The following is a 17,920-nucleotide window of genomic DNA, read 5'->3' as shown; positions in this document are numbered from 1 at the left end:
GATGATGAAGATGATGGTGATGGTGGTAGTACTTATGGTGGTGATGGTGATGATGATGGTGGTGGTGATGATGAAGATGATGGTGATGGTGGTAGAACTGATGGTGGCGATGGTGATGATGATGATGGTGATGATGAAGATGATGGTAATGGTGGTAGTACTGATGGTGGCGATGGTGATGATGATGATGGTGGTGGTGATGAAGATGACGGTGATGGTGGTAGTACTGATGGTGGTGATGGTGATGATGATGGTGGTGGTGGTAGCAGTAGTGGTGATTGTGATGAGGTGGTGATGGTGGTGCTGGGTGCTGGTGGTGATGGTGATAGTGGCGGTGGGAGTGGAGTGGAGGTGCGGGTGATGATGGTGGGGCAGTGGTGGCGATGGTGGCACTGATAATAGCGGCAGTGGTGATGGTGGTGATGGCAGTGGTATGGGTGGGAGGGGTGAAACGTGGTGATAGTGGTGTAGGTAGTGGTGATGATGATGGCGATTACGATGGTCATAGTGGTGTGATGGTGGCTGCATTAATGTCAACATTTTGCCATCACTCCCATTATCCCATATGCTGGGATTGGAAAGAGAGTCTCTGGGGCCAGACCGAGTGTGTGCAAAGTGATAAGGCAGTGAGGGGCCTTACTTGAGTCTCTTTGGCATCAGGATAAATACCTCCCACTCTGTGGCCTGGAAACAGTTGAGTATTTAAAAATAGAATTTTATGAGCCATCGGGGCCTTTCCAGAAATGCATCTGTATGGATGGGCCCCAGCAGACATCTTCATTCTGGGCCCACAGCCTCACCCACTGGAGGCTCTCGGCTGGAGAGGGCCTGTCCCAGCAAGTGGCGCCCTGTCCTGGGGGAGACGCAGCCTTCCGTCTCCCTGCCCCTGTACTGGATTCTTCAGCACTGACTCATCTTGACTTCTGCAAGGGATCAGTCAGCTGTCGCAGTCACCTCAGTGCACTGGCAAATCTCACCAGTCACTGTAACGTGGCTTTGCCGTTGCCCGACCAAGACCAGCCTGGAAGGAGAGGTGCCCCAGAAATGGAGGAGCTGTGTCTCTCTTCTGACCTGGCTGGGAGACCCACAGCGGGCTTCCTGTCACTGAACCTCAGTTCCTTTCACTCCAAAATGGGATAAATAATCCCTTCCTCCAAACACTGGTGAGAATTGAATGAATATTTATGTAGAATGAGAACTGTAGGGATTGTTGATGTTTTATCACCGGAGGAGCTGGAGATTTTGCTGTCGGATAGAAACGAGATACAAGCTACATACAAGCCACTTCTTTTAAATTTTCTTCTTTTAAATTTTCTTTTAAAGAGGCAAAAAGAAACAGGTACAATTAATTTTAAAAGCCAGTGTGGTGGCTGATGCCTGCAGTTCCAGCACTTTAGGTGGCTGAAGTGGAAGGATTGTTTGACTCTAAAAGTGTCAGACCAGCCTGGGCAGCACAGGGAGACCTCGTTTCTATAAAAATTAAGTTAAATTAAAAATTAGCTGGGCATGGTGGTGCACACCTGTAGTCTTGGCTACTCGGGAGGCTGAGGTGGGAGGATCACTTGAGCCCCGGAGATTGAAGCTGCAGTAAGCTGAGATCAAGCCACTGTGTCCCAATCTGGGAAACAGAGCAAGATCTTGTTTCAAATAAAAAAAAAACAAACAAGGATTTAATTTTAATAATATATTTAGTCCAATAGATCCAAAATATCATCATTTCAAGATATAAGCAATATAAAAATCATTAATAAGATATTTAGCATTCTTTTTGTAGTAAGTCTTTGAAATATAGTGTATAGTATATATTCATAGCACATCTCAAATGTGAATTTTCACTGGCAATACTTGATCTGTATTTAGATTTCATAAAACTTACAGTTGAAAATGTAGGTTTATATACCCAAGTTACTCCAAACAAATTTTATAGCAACATAATTGGGTGTCAACATTTAATGTTTTTGTTTGTTTGTTTGTTTGAGACGGAGTCTCGCTCTGTCGTCCAGGCTGAAGTGCATTGGTGTGATCTCAGTTCACTGTAACCTCCACCTCCCCGGGTTCAAGAAATTCTCATCCCTCAGCATTCCTGAGTAGCTGGGATTACAGGCATGCACCACCATATCTGGCTGATTTTTGTATTTTTAGTAGAGACAGGGTTTCACCATGCTGGCCAGGCTGATCTTGAACTCCTGACCTCAAGTGATCCACCCACCTCGGCCTCCCGAAGTGCTGGGATTACAGGTGTAAGTCACTGTGCTGGACTTAAATTTAATTTTAAGTTAATTAAAGTTAAATAATATTAAGAATTCAGTTCCTCAGTCATAGGAGCCACATTTCAAATGTTCAGTAGCTGTATGTGGCTAGATCAGTAGCCGTATGTGGAGGCCACAGGGCTGGTCCCATATTAGAGGTGGGGAAACTGAGGTTCAGGGAAAGAGCAGGACTTATCCAGGGGCACATGTAGACTCAGGCATCAGGATGCAGGCAGTCTGTGCCAGCGTCCTTCCTGAGCCAATGTTCCTGGCCTTCTGAGGGCCACAGGGTGGTCTGCCTGGTGCTTTCCTTTGGGACAGCGTCATCTTCTCTGGCATCATAACTGATGCTGTGTTATGTCTTTAGAGCAGATATCTCTCCCTTGTGCTGAATCAAAGCCAACCGCCCCATAATTTTCATGTGCTGGCTACCTTAGAGAACACAGCTGGCCCTGCCCCAGAACAGCTGCAGAAATCTGTAGACAGGAACCAAGTCCTCTGGGTTGGTCCAGATGTTTCCTTGTTCCTCTAGGACCTCCTCTTCCTGTCCCTCTTCCATCGCAATTAGTCAGTGCCTCTTCTTAAAGTACAATACTTATTCCCAAATGGGACATCACCTCCTTCATTCTACGTCTGGTGCCTCTGTTAACACAACCAGAGGGATTACATCAAAGCAGCTCTGTAGTGCCTACCAAGAGCATAGACATTCTTTCTAGCTCCCTTGAGGCTTGCAGTCAAGAAGTCCTTTCCAGGCCAGAAATGCTGCCAGCCCCACTCCCTCCCTCTTGATCGAGTATGGCCCAGGATTTATTCTTTCTCTTCTCTTTCTCTCTGTGTCTGTCTGTTACTGTCACATGCACACTTGCACACACTCACTCACCCTTGCTGTGCAGTTTCTCTGACAACTGTGGATACAAAGCTGGATTTGACCCCCAGGGCCGGGTAGGGCAGGCCAGGCCAGGCCAGAGCATCTCTTTGGGAAGCCCCGTGGGTTAGGGGCACAGTGGTCTGTCAGAGGGAATAGCCTGGGGACACCAAGGTAAGTGGGAGAAGGCAGGTGACCTTCCCAGCACAATTCCCTACTATGAGGAGACTTCTTCAGCCCATTCCCTGAGAGACAGGCCCTGTTCGAGGGACATGGCCGTAGGAATTGTACCCAAGTGACACCCAACAGCTCAGAGATAGGGAAGAACTTATAAATCCTCTCCTGCCACCTCATGTCATCAATAGGCACCATGAGCCAGGGAGTGGGAAGGGCCGCAGGCATGGAGCCAGACACAGCTGGGATTGAATCAGGGCCTGCATAGAGCTGCTGGGACACTGGGCAGAAGTCACTGTGTCTTTGGGAACTTGGCTGCGTCAACTGGAAGTGGGTCTCATTGGGGCCTCACGTTCAGGGTCGTTGGGAGTGTGGATTGCACTTGCACTGGAGGGAGCTCCGTGCAGAACACTGCTCCCTGTAGGACACCCCTGGATGCCTAACAGTCGCCATGACAATAGCGAAGCCAGCAACTGCCGAAGCCACACCCAGCCTCCACGCCTGCACTAACCACAGGCCAGGCCTCGCTGTGAGCACGTTCTTACATCGCCAAGTCAAATCCTTAAGTTCTGTGACACTGTCCCCACTACACAGCAGAGGATGCTGAGCCCAGGAAGCTGGGTCACGCTCAAGGTCACACGGGTATTGAGTGGCAGAATTGGTTTGGAACCGGCCGTCTGCCTCCAAAGCCAACAGTCTGGCCACCTCGCGGATCCACCTCAACTTCCTCTCTTCTCTCATCTTTCTCTTGCTGTTTCCCCCCTCTCCCTTCAGGGTCCTGAAGGAAAATCAGGGAAGCAAGGCGAGAAGGGCCGCACTGGAGCCAAGGTGAGTGCCCCCTCCTGCCTTGATGGGCCCCCATATTTCCCCCACATCCCTCCCCTCCCCAGCCCCTCTGTCCTGCTGAGGCCCGGTGACAGCTTGTCTCTCCCCCTGTTGCAGGGTGCCAAGGGCTACCAAGGACAGCTGGGTGAGATGGGCGTCCCTGGAGACCCCGGACCCCCTGGCACCCCCGGCCCTAAAGGGTCCCGGGGCAGCCTGGGACCAACGGTGAGGACTCTCTGGCTGGAGTGGGGGAGTCATGCATGGAATAGAGGGGACCAAGGGCAGGAAAGGGGAACACCAGGCTTCCCTGCGCTGGTATCACCTGCCCCCACTATTAATGGAACACCCGGTGCTCACTGTGCCAGCCGCCTCTCTGAATCGTGAATCCCTTTGGTAACCTGCAGAAAGCCGCAGCTGTGCCTCCAGAACAGTATACACCACACCGAACATTCCTGCTATTTGAAGGGGGTGTGAGTCCCCTACAGCCCTCTCTGGACCCAAATTAATTAGCCTTGTTATTAGCATTAGGGGAGAAAGGACCAGATCCTTAGGACCGTTTTTATCAAACGAGGAGATTTCACACTGGAAATAGATTCAGAAGGAACAGGGCGATGCTGCTGCAGGTCCTTGGATGACTCCGAGGGTGTCCCAGGGCATTGCTGGGCTGCCCTGAAGGAAGGGGCCCAGAGGGGTTTGATATCTGCAGGAGAGGAAGACCCCAAGGGGGAGCAAGGGAGGGAGGCTGGAGAGGGTGGCAGAGCAGCTCTGAGCTGGCTGAGTGTAAGGATAAGCAGCCAGCTGGTTTGTGGCATTTGCCCGTTTCCGCGGTGTAAGGGCTTCCTCCATGGCTGATTTCAAGCCACCGACAGTAAATGCAGAGTGGGAGGAGTTACACAGCAGCCCTCCCTTAGGCAGTGTTTCTACCAATGCGCACACAGATGCAAGGGACCAGAATAACCCCCTTAGCGTAGGTAGGAGGAAAATGTAGTAAAATGGCTAGAAGGAGATGAGTTTTGAATATCCTCTATCTTTATTTTAATAAAATTAACTTAATTGAAGTCCATAAAATTTGTTAATAACTGCTCTGTTTCACTGGCTTGTAAAAGTCCTGAAAATTTAGCAATCGGCTGTCTTGAACCCCTGGAGCCGGGAGGAGGAGGGCTGGGACGGTATGGGGAGCTCCAGGGAGGAGCGGTGATGTCACTGACTTTCTGCCTTGTTCACACACCTTCGTTATGGGCAGTGTGGATGTGCCAGGCTGCTGGGCAGAGCGGGGCTGGAGCCTGTCGGGGAGACTGCCTGTGTCCCTGCTGTGAGAGCCACATTCCATACCAACGAGGGTTTCCTCCTCTTGTAGGGTGCTCCGGGACGCATGGGGGCCCAAGGAGAACCGGGACTGGCTGGTTATGATGTAAGCAGATATCACCTCCCCTCAGCCCCCGACTCTTCCCTGCAGGCGGGGACACAGGCCCATGCCAGCCTCTGCCCACCATCTCCCAGCTGAAGACTGGCCCCTGGGTCACTGAAGATGTGGGGTCTCACCTGCCCCAGGGAGTCCCAGGCCCAGAGCCCTGGTGGGGGTAGAAGATCATGGATGGGACAGGTGTGGTTGGGTTGAGCTACCCCAGCCCTCCTGAGAATTTCCTGCCCTGGGAGGGCGCTCCGCATGCCTTAGCTGCTGTCTGGGGAAGGGACCATTTTTGCATCCAGGCTGGCACCTTCTTAGACATGGCTGAGCCAAACCCAGTTTACACATCTGGGGAGATCAGGGTTCAGAAGGGTACGGCGCCTACTCAGAAGGGGAAACCGTGGCTCGGGAGGATAAAGAGCATGCACGAGGCCCGACAGTGTCAGTGTGGAGGCGGGATCCTCACCCTGGTCTCTGCAGTTCTAGATCCAGTATCTAGAAGAGATACAGCAGGGAGGGGAGGAGAGGGAGAGGAAAACAGGTGAGACAGGGGAGACCCGAAGGGGCGCTGTGAGGAGCCCCAGGGGTGTCTGCACCTGCAGGCCTAGCCAAGGCCTGGAAGGTCTGTTGAGGCCAGCATTTTGCCCCTGTCCCTGGTCCTGGCTTGGAGGACAAAGCTGGCTCTCCTGAGATAACACTCCCAAGTCTGCTCCAGGGTGGGGCAGGCAGGGCCCCCGACCATCCAAACTGGAACACCCCTTTGGGGCATGTCTGGAGCCAGCATGGAATATCTGGAAGGCCAGGACCCAGAGAGGCACAAACTTAGAGCCACACAGCCCACTGCGGCAGAGCTGGGAGTCAGTTTCGAAGCCCAGTGTCCCCATCTCAGAGTGCGAGTCCTTTGTCCTTCCTGAGTTCTCATTCTCACTTCCCTCCTTCTTGTTTTCCTGTAGGGACACAAAGGCCTCGTGGGATCCCTCGGACCTCCTGGGCCAAAAGGCGAAAAGGTGGGTGTTTGCTCTGGGGGAAACGGCTGCACCCATGTCTGAGGTTGAGGCCAGCTTCGGGGCGAGCAGGAGAAAGCTCCTGGGGTACCTATGGCTGGAGAAGCCTGTGAGGGCTCGCCCCCTGCAGCAGCCAAGGCTAGTGTCACTGCCACCACACCCAGCAGGCAGGAGCCATCAGATCCACGTTCAGCACTGTGTGCTGGGTGTCATCTTTGCATCTAGCACTGGAACGAAGACATGCATTCCCTGCTCTCACGGGGCTTACAGTCGAGAAGCAGAAATGGACATCAATCTTGTAATGACTAAAGCTGTGACTCCATCATCTGTGTGGACATGGGAATTGAAGCCTTGCCCGTGAATCAGATCACCCAGCGAGAGTGGGGAGAGGCTGCGGAGCAGGAGAGGGCTTAGGACAGAGAGCGAGGAACCCCAGTGGTTAGTGGTCAAGGAAGGAGCCACCAAGGCAGAGGGCAAGGCGTGTTCATTCTCCACCCCTTGGCTCCATAGTCGGTAGAGGAGACGAATTGCTGGAAGGTCCTTGCTGATCCCTGGACCCTCCGCTGCCATGCAGGTGGGGATTGTGGAGGGCTGGGAGTGCCAGAAGCTCCAAGGTACTGGTGCTGTGTCACGTCCAAGGCAAAACAGATCTGGCGCCAGAAGCCACGCGTCTGAGTCCTACCTTTATGGCCTGAGTCCCTCCGGTCCTTCCTCCTCCTCCCCTCCCCTGCTGGCTCAGCTGGAACACTGCCCTCAGCCCTGCCTCCCCAGCACTGCTTTCTTTTGCCGAGTCAGCTCCCTGCTAACTAAATCTCGCTGTCGGTGACTCACGCTGGCCCAGCATGCTGCCCAGCCGACCCCTTCCTCCTGCTGGAAGAGGACAGCTCAGCCATCAGAGTGGGCATCCACCCCAGCAGATTCCACAGGAAGCCACAGAAGGTGCCACTCAGTACCCCAGGTCCCTCCTGGGCCCTCGCAGCCTGCCAGGGCTGGCACAGAAGGAGTTAACACAGACTCAGAAACAAGGAAGCCATGGTGTCCCAAGGCCTGCACTCAGGCCATCTGCAGCTCTAGAAGCAGTCCCTGTGGCTGCTGAGGATGGGATCTAATACCAAAACTGCCCTAAGGCTTCAGGGGCCTTGTGGGGGGGGGGTCCCCAGGATTCCCTGAGCCTTGATTGCCTCATGAAGTGGTGGGGTCCTTGGGAATGAGAGGCCAAGGTGGAGGACGTCACATGTATGACAACCAGATGTCTTTTCCGACTTAGGAGTCATTAGATCAGTTCATTCCTCCAGCTCTACAGCAGTGTTTATGGAGGTCTTAGCATGTTCTAGGCCCCGAGCTAGAGGGTAGCAACGACACGCTTAGCGGTCTCAAATATAGTGCTGGTCCCAGGAAGGAACAGCCACCCACAAGCTGGACGGTGCTGGGAAGGCAAGAGCAGGGTCCTGGGAGACCCACCAAGCACGCGCCCACATGGAGACCTCTTTCCCTGCCACTGCTCCCGCCATCCTCACCACAGCCTCAGTGCGGAGACATCATTGTTCTACAAGACAGGCGGAGAACCTGAGTCCCCATGAGGCTCAGAAACTAGCCCAGGATCTGTTGTAAGAGGGTGGCAGGGCCAGGATTTAGACCCCATCTGTCTAATGCCAGACCCTGCTCCCCCAACCAAAAGCAGACTCAAGGAACCCAGATGCTCTTGAACTTGAACCTCCCACCCCCACTCACCGTGGGGGTAAGTTCACGACAAAGCTGGTAGCTGGAGAGAGGGGATGAGATTCTGTGCCTTGGACAGCACAGGGACAGTGTCCTACCAGATTCCTGGCACGAAAAAATGCATCCCCAACTACATCTGCCTTGCGGGGGATCAGTACAGCTGGCTTTGGGGGCAGATTGCCCCCTGATGCCTGAGTGGCCTTGGCTAAGACCTTCCTTCCTCTCGGTTTTGCATCTTTAAGTGTGGACAGCAGTCCCAGTGGCACAGATCGGATGAAACCTCATGAAGTGCCTGGCACATGGAACCCGCTAGGTCAAGACAGGCAGGCCCCTTCCCCAAAGCCCCGAAGTCCAACTGCCTCCGCCCACAGTGGGACCTGAGCACTGGGTCAAAGACCCATAGAGAGCAGGCAGGAGAAGGAATCCCCACTCCCTGGGCCACCCCTCTGGGTACAGCTGGTTCTAGGCCTCAGGCCAAGTCCCTTCCAGCCTTCAGCCTCCACCCACAGGAATCACAAAGGCCCCAGGCTGGTGGCTGATCACCACCAGCCTTCAGAACTGACTCCAGCCAGGGATGTGCCCCGCCCCAGGGACGGTTTGCCTGTGCCCTGCCTCTTCTGGCTTCTTTCAGCCCCTCTGAACAAAGGGGCTCAGGGGTGCCTGGCTTAAACCCTGTGCCCAGGAGAGTGACACCAGTTTTCTGGGACTGGAGTCTTCTGAGCCCTGAGATTTTGCCATTTGCTGTTTCACTTAGAGCTTCCTTATAGTTGAAAGGTGGCGTCTATACCTGTCCTGTGAGGGGACCAGGGCCTGGGGTGGCCATGCCTTGAGGACCTCGGCTCTAAGCTCTGCCCCACCTCCCCGCCCCCGCTCTGGCCATGTCCATGTGACACAGTCTCACTGCCACTATTGTTACCGGCTATGGCAATTTTAACACCATCTGCTGAGCCCCTGCTCCACGGGCAGCTGCCTGCTGAGTGCCTCCTGTGCATTTCCTCACTGAATCCTCTGAACAGCACCGGGAGGTACCCCCGTCCCGCTCTGCACACAGGAACCTGTCTCATGGACACGGCCCCCATGCTGACCAGCTGCCAAGTGCCCCCTGGAGGGTAGGAGGTTCATCCTAAAGCTGCTTCCTCCCAGCAAGGATCAGAGTCATTGACTCTCGGATTGAGGGTGAAGAACTCTGAGCAGGTCCCATCGTCTCTTCAAGCCTCAATGTCCTCATCTGCAAATTGGGATAATACCTGCATCTGCTTTGTGGCGCCGTGGGGCAGATTTCACGAGTCTGCCTGTGTCTGGCCTGGAGCAGTGCCCATGCATGCCAGCTGCTGGAGTTGGTGTTACTCCCTGCCAGCCTTCGAGCCTCATGCCGTGGAGTCCTCACCACTTCTTGATGCGCATCACATGCTGTCCCCTTCACCCCACCCCACTCTGCTCCCCTATTCCCCAGCCGAGGAGAGGAGCTCAGAGACAGGAATGGGCATGTTGCAGGACCATGTGGCTGGTCCTTTGCAAGCCAGGATGTGAACCCAGCTGTCTGAGCTCCCTGGCTTCCTGCAGAATCCTACAGCTCAAGGGCATTGGGATGGGTCATGCCCAGCAGCATGGAGGGCACAAAGCACTGTTCTGTGTTCCACACCACCCTGGGTCTAGCTCAGACACCGCTACCCTTCCCTCTCTAGTTTGTGTCCCCATCTGTAACCCTAAGAAGGCTGGACTTCTCTGACGAAGCCCTTTCTGTCTGAAATTCCTCACATTCCCCAGGGGCAGGCGGTTTGTCCTAAAGCTGGTTCTGTGTCCACAGGGGGAGCAGGGTGAGGACGGCAAGGCTGAGGGGCCCCCTGGGCCGCCTGGAGATCCGGTAAGCCCCCGCTCGCCTGGGCCATGTGCCGTCCTAGGTGGAACCTGAGCCTCCTGCTGCATGGAGAGGGGTGGACTGATCAGGGGCCAGGGCTGGCATCCTCTGCACCTGGTGGCCCAAATTTTGCTGCTGTCTTTGTCATTCAGGGCCCTGTGGGTAATCAAGGAGACCGTGGGGAACCTGGAGACCCTGGATACCCAGTAAGTATCAGAGCTCCTACCTCTGGCAAGATCAGGCACGACGGGGAGAGGGGCAATGACATGAGTCTAGAAAAAATGAGAACTTCCCAGGCTTCTGTGCTGCCCCCAGTGCCTGAGGATGGGCCCCCCTCACCTGTCTCTCTCTGGCTTCCAGGGACAGGAGGGTGTGCAGGGCCTCCGTGGAAAGCCAGGCCAGCAGGGCCAACCCGTGAGTGCTGCTTCCTGTCCCATCCCTGCCTCCTGCCCTGAGTGGGGTTGAGCAGTGGGAATGAAAGAACTGGGCCCTTTAAAGCTTAAAGGGACCCTCCCTGCAGGAGGGTCTGGGGCAGCCATTTCCGTTTCTCCTGCCCCGACCCTGGGGATACCCCCCAGAACCTGCACCCCCAAACCCCTCCCCACCCCTCCCCCTCCAGGCGGAGACTGGCCACCCTCCCCAGGAGAGAATCCTGGGGCTGCCTTGCGTCATCTCACCTTGGTTTGCAGGGGCATCCAGGACCCCGGGGGCGGCCCGGACCCAAAGGATCGAAAGGCGCAGAGGTAAGAGGCCTGGGGCTTCAGCAGGGGAGACCGAGTCCCGGATGGGGGAGGCGAAGGCTGACCCAGGGTCACAAAGCAACCCTAACGCAGGCTGCAGAGGCTGCGAGGCAGGGCAGGGAGGGGCGGCCCTCGAGGAGCTGAGGGAGCAGGCTGCTTCTGGCCATGACCCCATCTCCCTTCAAACAGCCTGAGCCAGGAGGGACGATCAGCCCCATTTCACGGGGCTCCAGGAGGGGAGCCACCTGCCTGAGGCCAGCCAGAGTGACTTGAACCCAGGGCAGTCTAGGGCCAAGGCTGGCCTCTCTCTCCCCGACATCACACTAGAGAGAGAAAACTGGGAGGAATCAGTGAAGGGGGACTGGAGGAAGAGGAGGCGGAGACAGGGTGTTCAAGGAGGAGCCATTCCTGTCCCTGGCCCCGGACCCCTGCATTCCCTCAGCCCCCAGGCTGGGCCAGTGCTCTCTTAATGCCCTTCCTTCCCCCGGGTGCAACCCCTCACCCACACTCCTCAGGGATATGTGGTCCCTAAATGATCAGATGGACCCATGGCCTCTGGCTCCTCCCAGGAAATTGCCAATGCCCGTGAGGTGACACCAGGGCCCAGAGCAGGCTCAGAGACAACCCTGGACATTCCAAGGCTGGCCCTGGACCGAGGCTTCCAGGCCAGTGTGCTTGGGCACATCTGTGGCCTCACATGCTCACTCAGGGGCCCACGATCCTCTCAGTCTCTCTTTCCAGAGCTCCTAGTGTCCTGCACCTCCACCAGGCAGCCTTCATCATGTGGCCCTTGATTTTTCAGGGACCAAAGGGAAAGCAAGGCAAGGCAGGGGCCCCAGGCCGGAGGGGTGTCCAGGTGAGTGCCTGTAGCCGCTGTTTCCCCCAGCCTCCCTGCCCGTCCACACACACACCCACGGCCCTCCACCCTGCCCCCAACACCGAATGCCCTCACCAGCTTTTTATGTACCCCCAGGGCCTGCAGGGGCTGCCAGGGCCCCGGGGCGTGGTAGGAAGACAGGGCCCCGAGGGCATCGCTGGACCAGATGGGCTTCCTGGCAGGGACGGGCAAGCGGGACAGCAGGTGAGTGGGGCTTGCGTTAACAGATGGTGGATCCATTTGGGACCAAGTGTGGGGGAACTTCCCCAGGCCATGGGCCAGAGGAGCCCCTTTAGAAACTTGGATGGGTAGAACCAACACATCCAGAAGTTTCCTTGGGGTGGGCAACCATCTGATCCCCTGGCACCTGGAAGTGTGGACCTTTGACTGTCTCTCCTGGATGCCAGCACCCAGAAAGTCCTTCCATTCCTCCCCTAACTGGTGGATAGAGTTCCTATTCCGCCCCTTCCCCGCCCACAGTCCCACCCCTTCCCCCGCTCACAGTTCTCAGCTGCTCCTGTCCTCCTGGTCCAGTGTTGTCACACACATGTCCGTCTGACCATCCTGGAGTGTGACCCCTTCCTCCCGCTACACCCAGGGCTCACCCAGGCGTTAGGCCATCTGCTTTCTTGGCTATTTCCTGAAACACAAGAGACCCACCTTTGCCTGCTTTCTTGACAGGGGGAGCAGGGAGACGATGGGGACCCTGGTCCCATGGGCCCTGCTGGGAAGAGAGGAAATCCAGGTGTGGCTGGCTTGCCTGGAGCACAGGGGCCCCCAGGATTCAAGGTCAGATACTTCTTAATCCACTTACATCCCCCGCCCTTCCTGCTTGATGCAGGCTCTAGTGGTTCCGACTTTTCAGGCACCCATGTCCCAAAGCCTGAGTGAAAACAGAGTCCACACTGTTGACCTTTCTCGGGGGTCCTGCCCCAAGCTTGAACCAGACTTAAAAGGATAATTCATCCAGGGAGCTGTAAATACCACCCCTACCAGGCCCTTGAAACCTTCAACTGGTTTTTGAGCTGTCCACGGGTGCCCTCTCGTGGACATTTACGGAACAACAGCTGTTGCTTGCAGCCGGGATCCCCAAGGCATCCTCAGAAAGCTTCCCAGAGCAGCGTGGGAGGAGGGGGCCACCATGAATCCGTCAGAACCAAGGGCTGGACACTGAAGGGGAGATGTAGACGAATGATTCAGATGTGGTTCTTACCCTCCCTGAGCTCAAGGTTTAATTGGGGAAAGGTTGGAACCCTCTGAGACACAGGAGACAGAGGGAGAGATGGCCTTGACCCGGGGAAGATTTGAATGGGAATAGAAGGGGAAAAGGTGGCCATGCGGTGACTCAGGGCTGTACTCCAGCACTTTGGGAGGCCGAGGGGGGCGGATCACTTGAAGTCAGGAGTTCAAGACCATCCTGGCCAGTATGGGGAAACCTTGTCTCTACTAAAAATACAAAAATTAGCTGGGCATGGTGGTGGGTGCCTGGAGTCCCAGCTACTCGTGGGGGCCGAGGCAGGAGAATCACTTGAAACTTACTGCAACAAGTTAAGTCGAGATTATACCGCTTCGCTCCAGCCTGGGTAACAGAGTGAGACTCCATCTAAAAATAAATAAATAAATAAATAACAAGGGGAAGAGGCACTCTAGGGGTGTGAGCTGAGGTTTGCAGGAGGAGCTGCATGCTGTGGGGACAAACAGGAGGAGAGGAATTGCCAGAGAGGAGCGAGGAAGGCAGGGCCGGGAATGCTGCGGGAGGGAAAGAGACATTCCTCTCTGGGAGGTGAAAGTCTGGCCACCACCCCCCACCAGGCCTCCATTTGTTGCCCCAGCCTTGCAATCTCAGGTGCCCTGTGGAATCACTGTTCTGACTCTCCTAGGCCCCCCTCCCTCCCCCTCCCCTAGATCCCCTTCCCTGCTTTGACTGGTAATTTTGATGTGTTTCTTTAAGGGTGAGAGTGGGTTACCTGGACAGCTGGGTCCCCATGGCAAGCGAGGGACCGAGGGCAGAACGGGGCTCCCTGGAAACCAGGGGGAGCCTGGGTCCAAAGGCCAGCCGGTGAGTGAGGCCCAGAGAATGCACGTGCCCACACACTTACACATGCACGCACTAAGACCTACACCTACAAACACAGGCACACTCATACACACACACAAACACATTGACCCAGAAGCCACCTCCTTGCTCTGTGACAAGGGCTACAATCTGGGTACTGGATACCATTTTGCCACCCCTGAGCCAGGTGGTAGAGGAGGCTGAGGAAAGAGACTCGAGTGGTCCCTTCAGAATGAGGAGAGGGTACTCATAATCAGAAGGTGGGCTCTGCTGACTCCCAGTCCAGTGCTCTTTCTGTGCCTCACTGCCTTTGCCCCTCTGTCCCAGAGGCTACATTCAACTTACCCCAGCCTAGAAAAAGGAATAATGAACGGAGAATAAACAGGGCACATAGGAAACACATACCAAACAGTTTTAATACCTCAATTAAAAACTGAGATTGTCAGAGTGGGTGAAAAAGCAAGACCCAACTACATCCACTGCTACAAGGAATCCACTTTAAATATAAAGATATAAGTCGGTTAAAGATAGAGGTAGAAGAAGGCATACTGTGCTGACATTCATCCCAAACAGCTGGAGTAGCTATTTTAATACCAGACAAAATGGGTTTTGTCTGGTATTAAAGACAAAAAGAGCAAAGACTACTAACAGAAATAAAGGTCATTTCATAATGACAAGGAAGTCAACTTATCAAAATTGCATGAGAATCATAAATGTTTGTGCACCTAATAATAGATCTTCAAAATAATCAGGCAAAGACTGATAAAGCTACAAGGAGAAATAGACAAATTCACAATTATAGTCAAGATTTTAATGTACTTCTGTCCTAATGGGTAGAACAGAGGTAGACAGAAGATCAGTAAGGATGTCTTGAACTGTATTATCAACCAACATGATCTAATTGACGTTTATAGAACACTGCACCCAACTTCAGCAAGATACACGTTCGTTACAAGTACATTCAGAACATTTACCAAGACAGACCATATTTTGAACCTTAAGACCAATACATAAATTTTATTTATAAAATATTTTAGTAATATAAATATTAAATAATGTATTTAATAGTATAAATAAATATTTTATCAATTCATCCTTTAACAAATTTAAACGGATTCAAATCACACAAAGAATGTTCTCTTACCATAATGAAATTAAATTATAAATCAATAACAGAGAGATCTGAAAAATCTGCAAACATTCGGAAACTAAGTAACAAATGTCTAAATGACTCAGGGGTCAAAGAAGAAATCAAAAGGGAAGTTAGCATTTTGAATTGAATGAAAGTAAAACGCAGCACGTAAAAATCGGTGAAATGCTGTTGATGTAATATTTAGGGAGATCTTTATAGTAATACCTTCTGTATTAGAAAAGAAGGAAGGTCTCAAATAAATGGCCTCAGATTCCATCTTAAGAAATTGGGGGTTGGGCTGGAGAAGGCAAATTTAAAACAAAGTAAGCAGCAGGAAGGAAATAATGAAGATAAAAATAAACAAACAAAAAAAATGGAAAATCAAAAGTTTTTTGAGATCTGTAAAACTGATAAACCTTTTGCCAGACTAATCAGGAAACAAAAAAAAAAGAGAGAGAATCCACAAGTTACTAGTATCAGGGATAGGGGAGCAATGTTACTACAGATATGACAGAAATTAAAAGGATAATAAGAGAATGATAACTTTATGCCAATAAATTTAAAGACCTAGATGAAATGGACAAATTTCTTGAAAGACAAAATGATCACAGGTCACTCAAGAAGAGACTGATAACCTAAATAGCCTTGTATCTATTACAGAGATTGAATCTGCAGTTAAAGAGCTTCCCAGACAGCAAACTCTGGGCCTAGATGGTGGTCACTGGTCAGTGCTACTAAACATCACAGAAGAAATAATACCAAGAGTCTATGTGGAATAGACTCTTCCAGAACACTGAAGAGAAGATGATTACCACAACTCTTTCCTTGAGGCTGATATTACCCTGATGTCAAAGCCAGACAGACATTACAAGAAAAGGAAATTACAGACTAATATGCCTTTTTTTTTGACATAGATACTTATTTATTTGCATAAAGTTTCCACACATGCCATTTAAAAACTCCAGTGTTTTTTTAAAAAATAAGCCCTTAACAGCTCTAAGACACATGCCTCATAAATATAGCTACCATGATTCTCAATAAAATTTTAGTTAGATGAACCTAAGAATATATAAGAAGAATAATACATCAAGACCAAGCGGGGTTTATCTTAGGAATGTGAGGATGGTATAACATTTGAAAATAAATCAGTATAATTCACTGTATTAACAAACTCAAAAAGAAAACCCATTTGATCACCTCAGTAGTTGCAGGAAAAGCATTAACAAAAATCTAACTCTGCTTCTGATAAAAACTCTCAACTTGATAAAGTGCATCCATGGAAAACCTAGTCAACATCATACTTTATGGTGATTGACTGAATGCTTTTTTTCAAGGAGTGGATCAGAAGCAAGTCAAGGATATCTGTTCTCACCACTTCTATTCAACATTGTACTGGCAATTCTAGCCAGTGCAATAAGGCAAGAAAAATAAATAAGAGGCATTCATATCAAAAAGGAAGAATTAAAACTTTTCATTTGTAGAAGAAAGGATTGTCTATGTAGAAGATCCATTGGCATCTACAATAAAGCTACTAGAATAAGTGAGTTTAACAAGATCACAGGACACCAGATCAGTATGCACAAATGTGATTGTATGTACTAGTCAGTATGCATAAATGAATTGCATTTCTATACACTAATCAGTGTACACCAATGAACTGCATTTCTATACACTAGCAACAAGCAATTAGAAATGGAAATCTAAAAAGCAATACTATTTATAATAGCATAAAATACTTAGAGATATATCTGACATTAGGTGTGTAACATATATACACTGAAAACTATAGAACACTGGTAAGGGAAATTGAAGAAGACTTAAATAAATGGAGATATATACTGTGTGCATGTGTCAAAAGACTCAATATTAATATGTCAGATTTCTTCAAAATGGTCTATAGATTCAGCACAATTCCAACTAAATCTTATCAGGTTTTCATGTAGAAAATGACAAGCTAATCCTAATATACATATGAAATATAAAGGACCTAGAATAACTGAAACAACATTGAAAGAGAAGAGCAAAGTTGACAGACTAATGGCACATGATTTCAAGACTTATTACAACTCTGCAGTTATCAAGAAATTGTGTTATTGCCACAAATGCACTAACAGATCAAAGGAACAGAATAAAAGGTCCAGAAATATACCACACGTATATGGGCAACTGATTTTTAACAAAAGTGTGAAGGCAATTCAGCAAATACAAAATAGTCTTACCTAACAAATGGTGCCAGACACGTGATGCCTCATAACATGTACAAAAATTAACTCAACCTGGATCATACACCTACATGCAAAACCGAAAATGAAAACACTTCTACAGCATAGAAGGACATCTTCAAGAACTTGGATAAAACAAAGATTCTTAGATATGATACCAAAAGCATGACCCATAAAAGAAAATGTGATGAATCAGACTTCATCAACTTTTAAAATTTTTACTCTTCAAAGGACACTATTAAGAGAATGAAGAGACAAGCCACATACTGGGATAAAATATTTCTAAATCATATATCTGATTAAGGATTTGTATCCAGAACCTATAAAGAGCTCTCAAAACTCAATAATAAAAATAAACAGCCCAGTTTTTAAAAATGGGCAGAAGATTTGAATAGACACTTCAAAGAAAATATACCGATAGCAAATAAGCACATGAGAAAAAGGTTAAGATCATTAGTCATTAGACAAATGCTCATTAAAACCACAATAAGATGCTACTGCACACCTATTAGAATAGTGAAGAGCTTTAAAAGACTAACCACACCAAGTTTTGGTGAAGACGTGGAGCAACTGAAACTTTCACACTCTGATAATGGAAATTTAAAGTGGTACAATCACTATGGAATCAGTTGGGCAGTGTCTTTAAAAGTTAAGCCTATCCCTACAGTATAATCCAATCATTCCATTCATAGATATTTACCCTACATAAATAAGGACATTCAGCCATACAAAGACTATATATACTAGACGGTGCCTAGCAGCTTTATTTATGATAGCCCAAATTGGAAAAA

The 17,920-nt window shown here is 50.6% G+C and overlaps 1 protein-coding gene across 1 annotated transcript in view; it reads left to right on the top strand.

Annotated features, from left to right (window-relative positions):
* Nucleotides 1-17,920, top strand: part of COL27A1 (collagen type XXVII alpha 1 chain) — a 157,880-nt gene that overhangs the window by 124,747 nt on the left and 15,213 nt on the right. Inside the window, exons 41-52 of the mRNA XM_037739202.1 lie at nucleotides 3,841-4,116; nucleotides 4,231-4,338; nucleotides 5,471-5,524; nucleotides 6,475-6,528; nucleotides 10,052-10,108; nucleotides 10,255-10,308; nucleotides 10,463-10,516; nucleotides 10,792-10,845; nucleotides 11,645-11,698; nucleotides 11,816-11,923; nucleotides 12,401-12,508; nucleotides 13,671-13,778. Coding sequence (XP_037595130.1) covers nucleotides 3,841-4,116; nucleotides 4,231-4,338; nucleotides 5,471-5,524; nucleotides 6,475-6,528; nucleotides 10,052-10,108; nucleotides 10,255-10,308; nucleotides 10,463-10,516; nucleotides 10,792-10,845; nucleotides 11,645-11,698; nucleotides 11,816-11,923; nucleotides 12,401-12,508; nucleotides 13,671-13,778 — 1,089 coding nt within the window. The remainder of the gene's footprint in view (nucleotides 1-3,840; nucleotides 4,117-4,230; nucleotides 4,339-5,470; nucleotides 5,525-6,474; nucleotides 6,529-10,051; nucleotides 10,109-10,254; nucleotides 10,309-10,462; nucleotides 10,517-10,791; nucleotides 10,846-11,644; nucleotides 11,699-11,815; nucleotides 11,924-12,400; nucleotides 12,509-13,670; nucleotides 13,779-17,920) is intronic.

The sequence above is a fragment of the Cebus imitator genome, unplaced genomic scaffold (assembly GCF_001604975.1).
Source record: "Cebus imitator isolate Cc_AM_T3 unplaced genomic scaffold, Cebus_imitator-1.0 Scaffold64, whole genome shotgun sequence".
In the NCBI taxonomy this organism is placed as follows: Eukaryota; Metazoa; Chordata; class Mammalia; order Primates; family Cebidae; genus Cebus; species Cebus imitator.
Note: the sequence above shows the minus strand (reverse complement) of the source record. Positions and strands in the feature narration are given on the sequence as shown.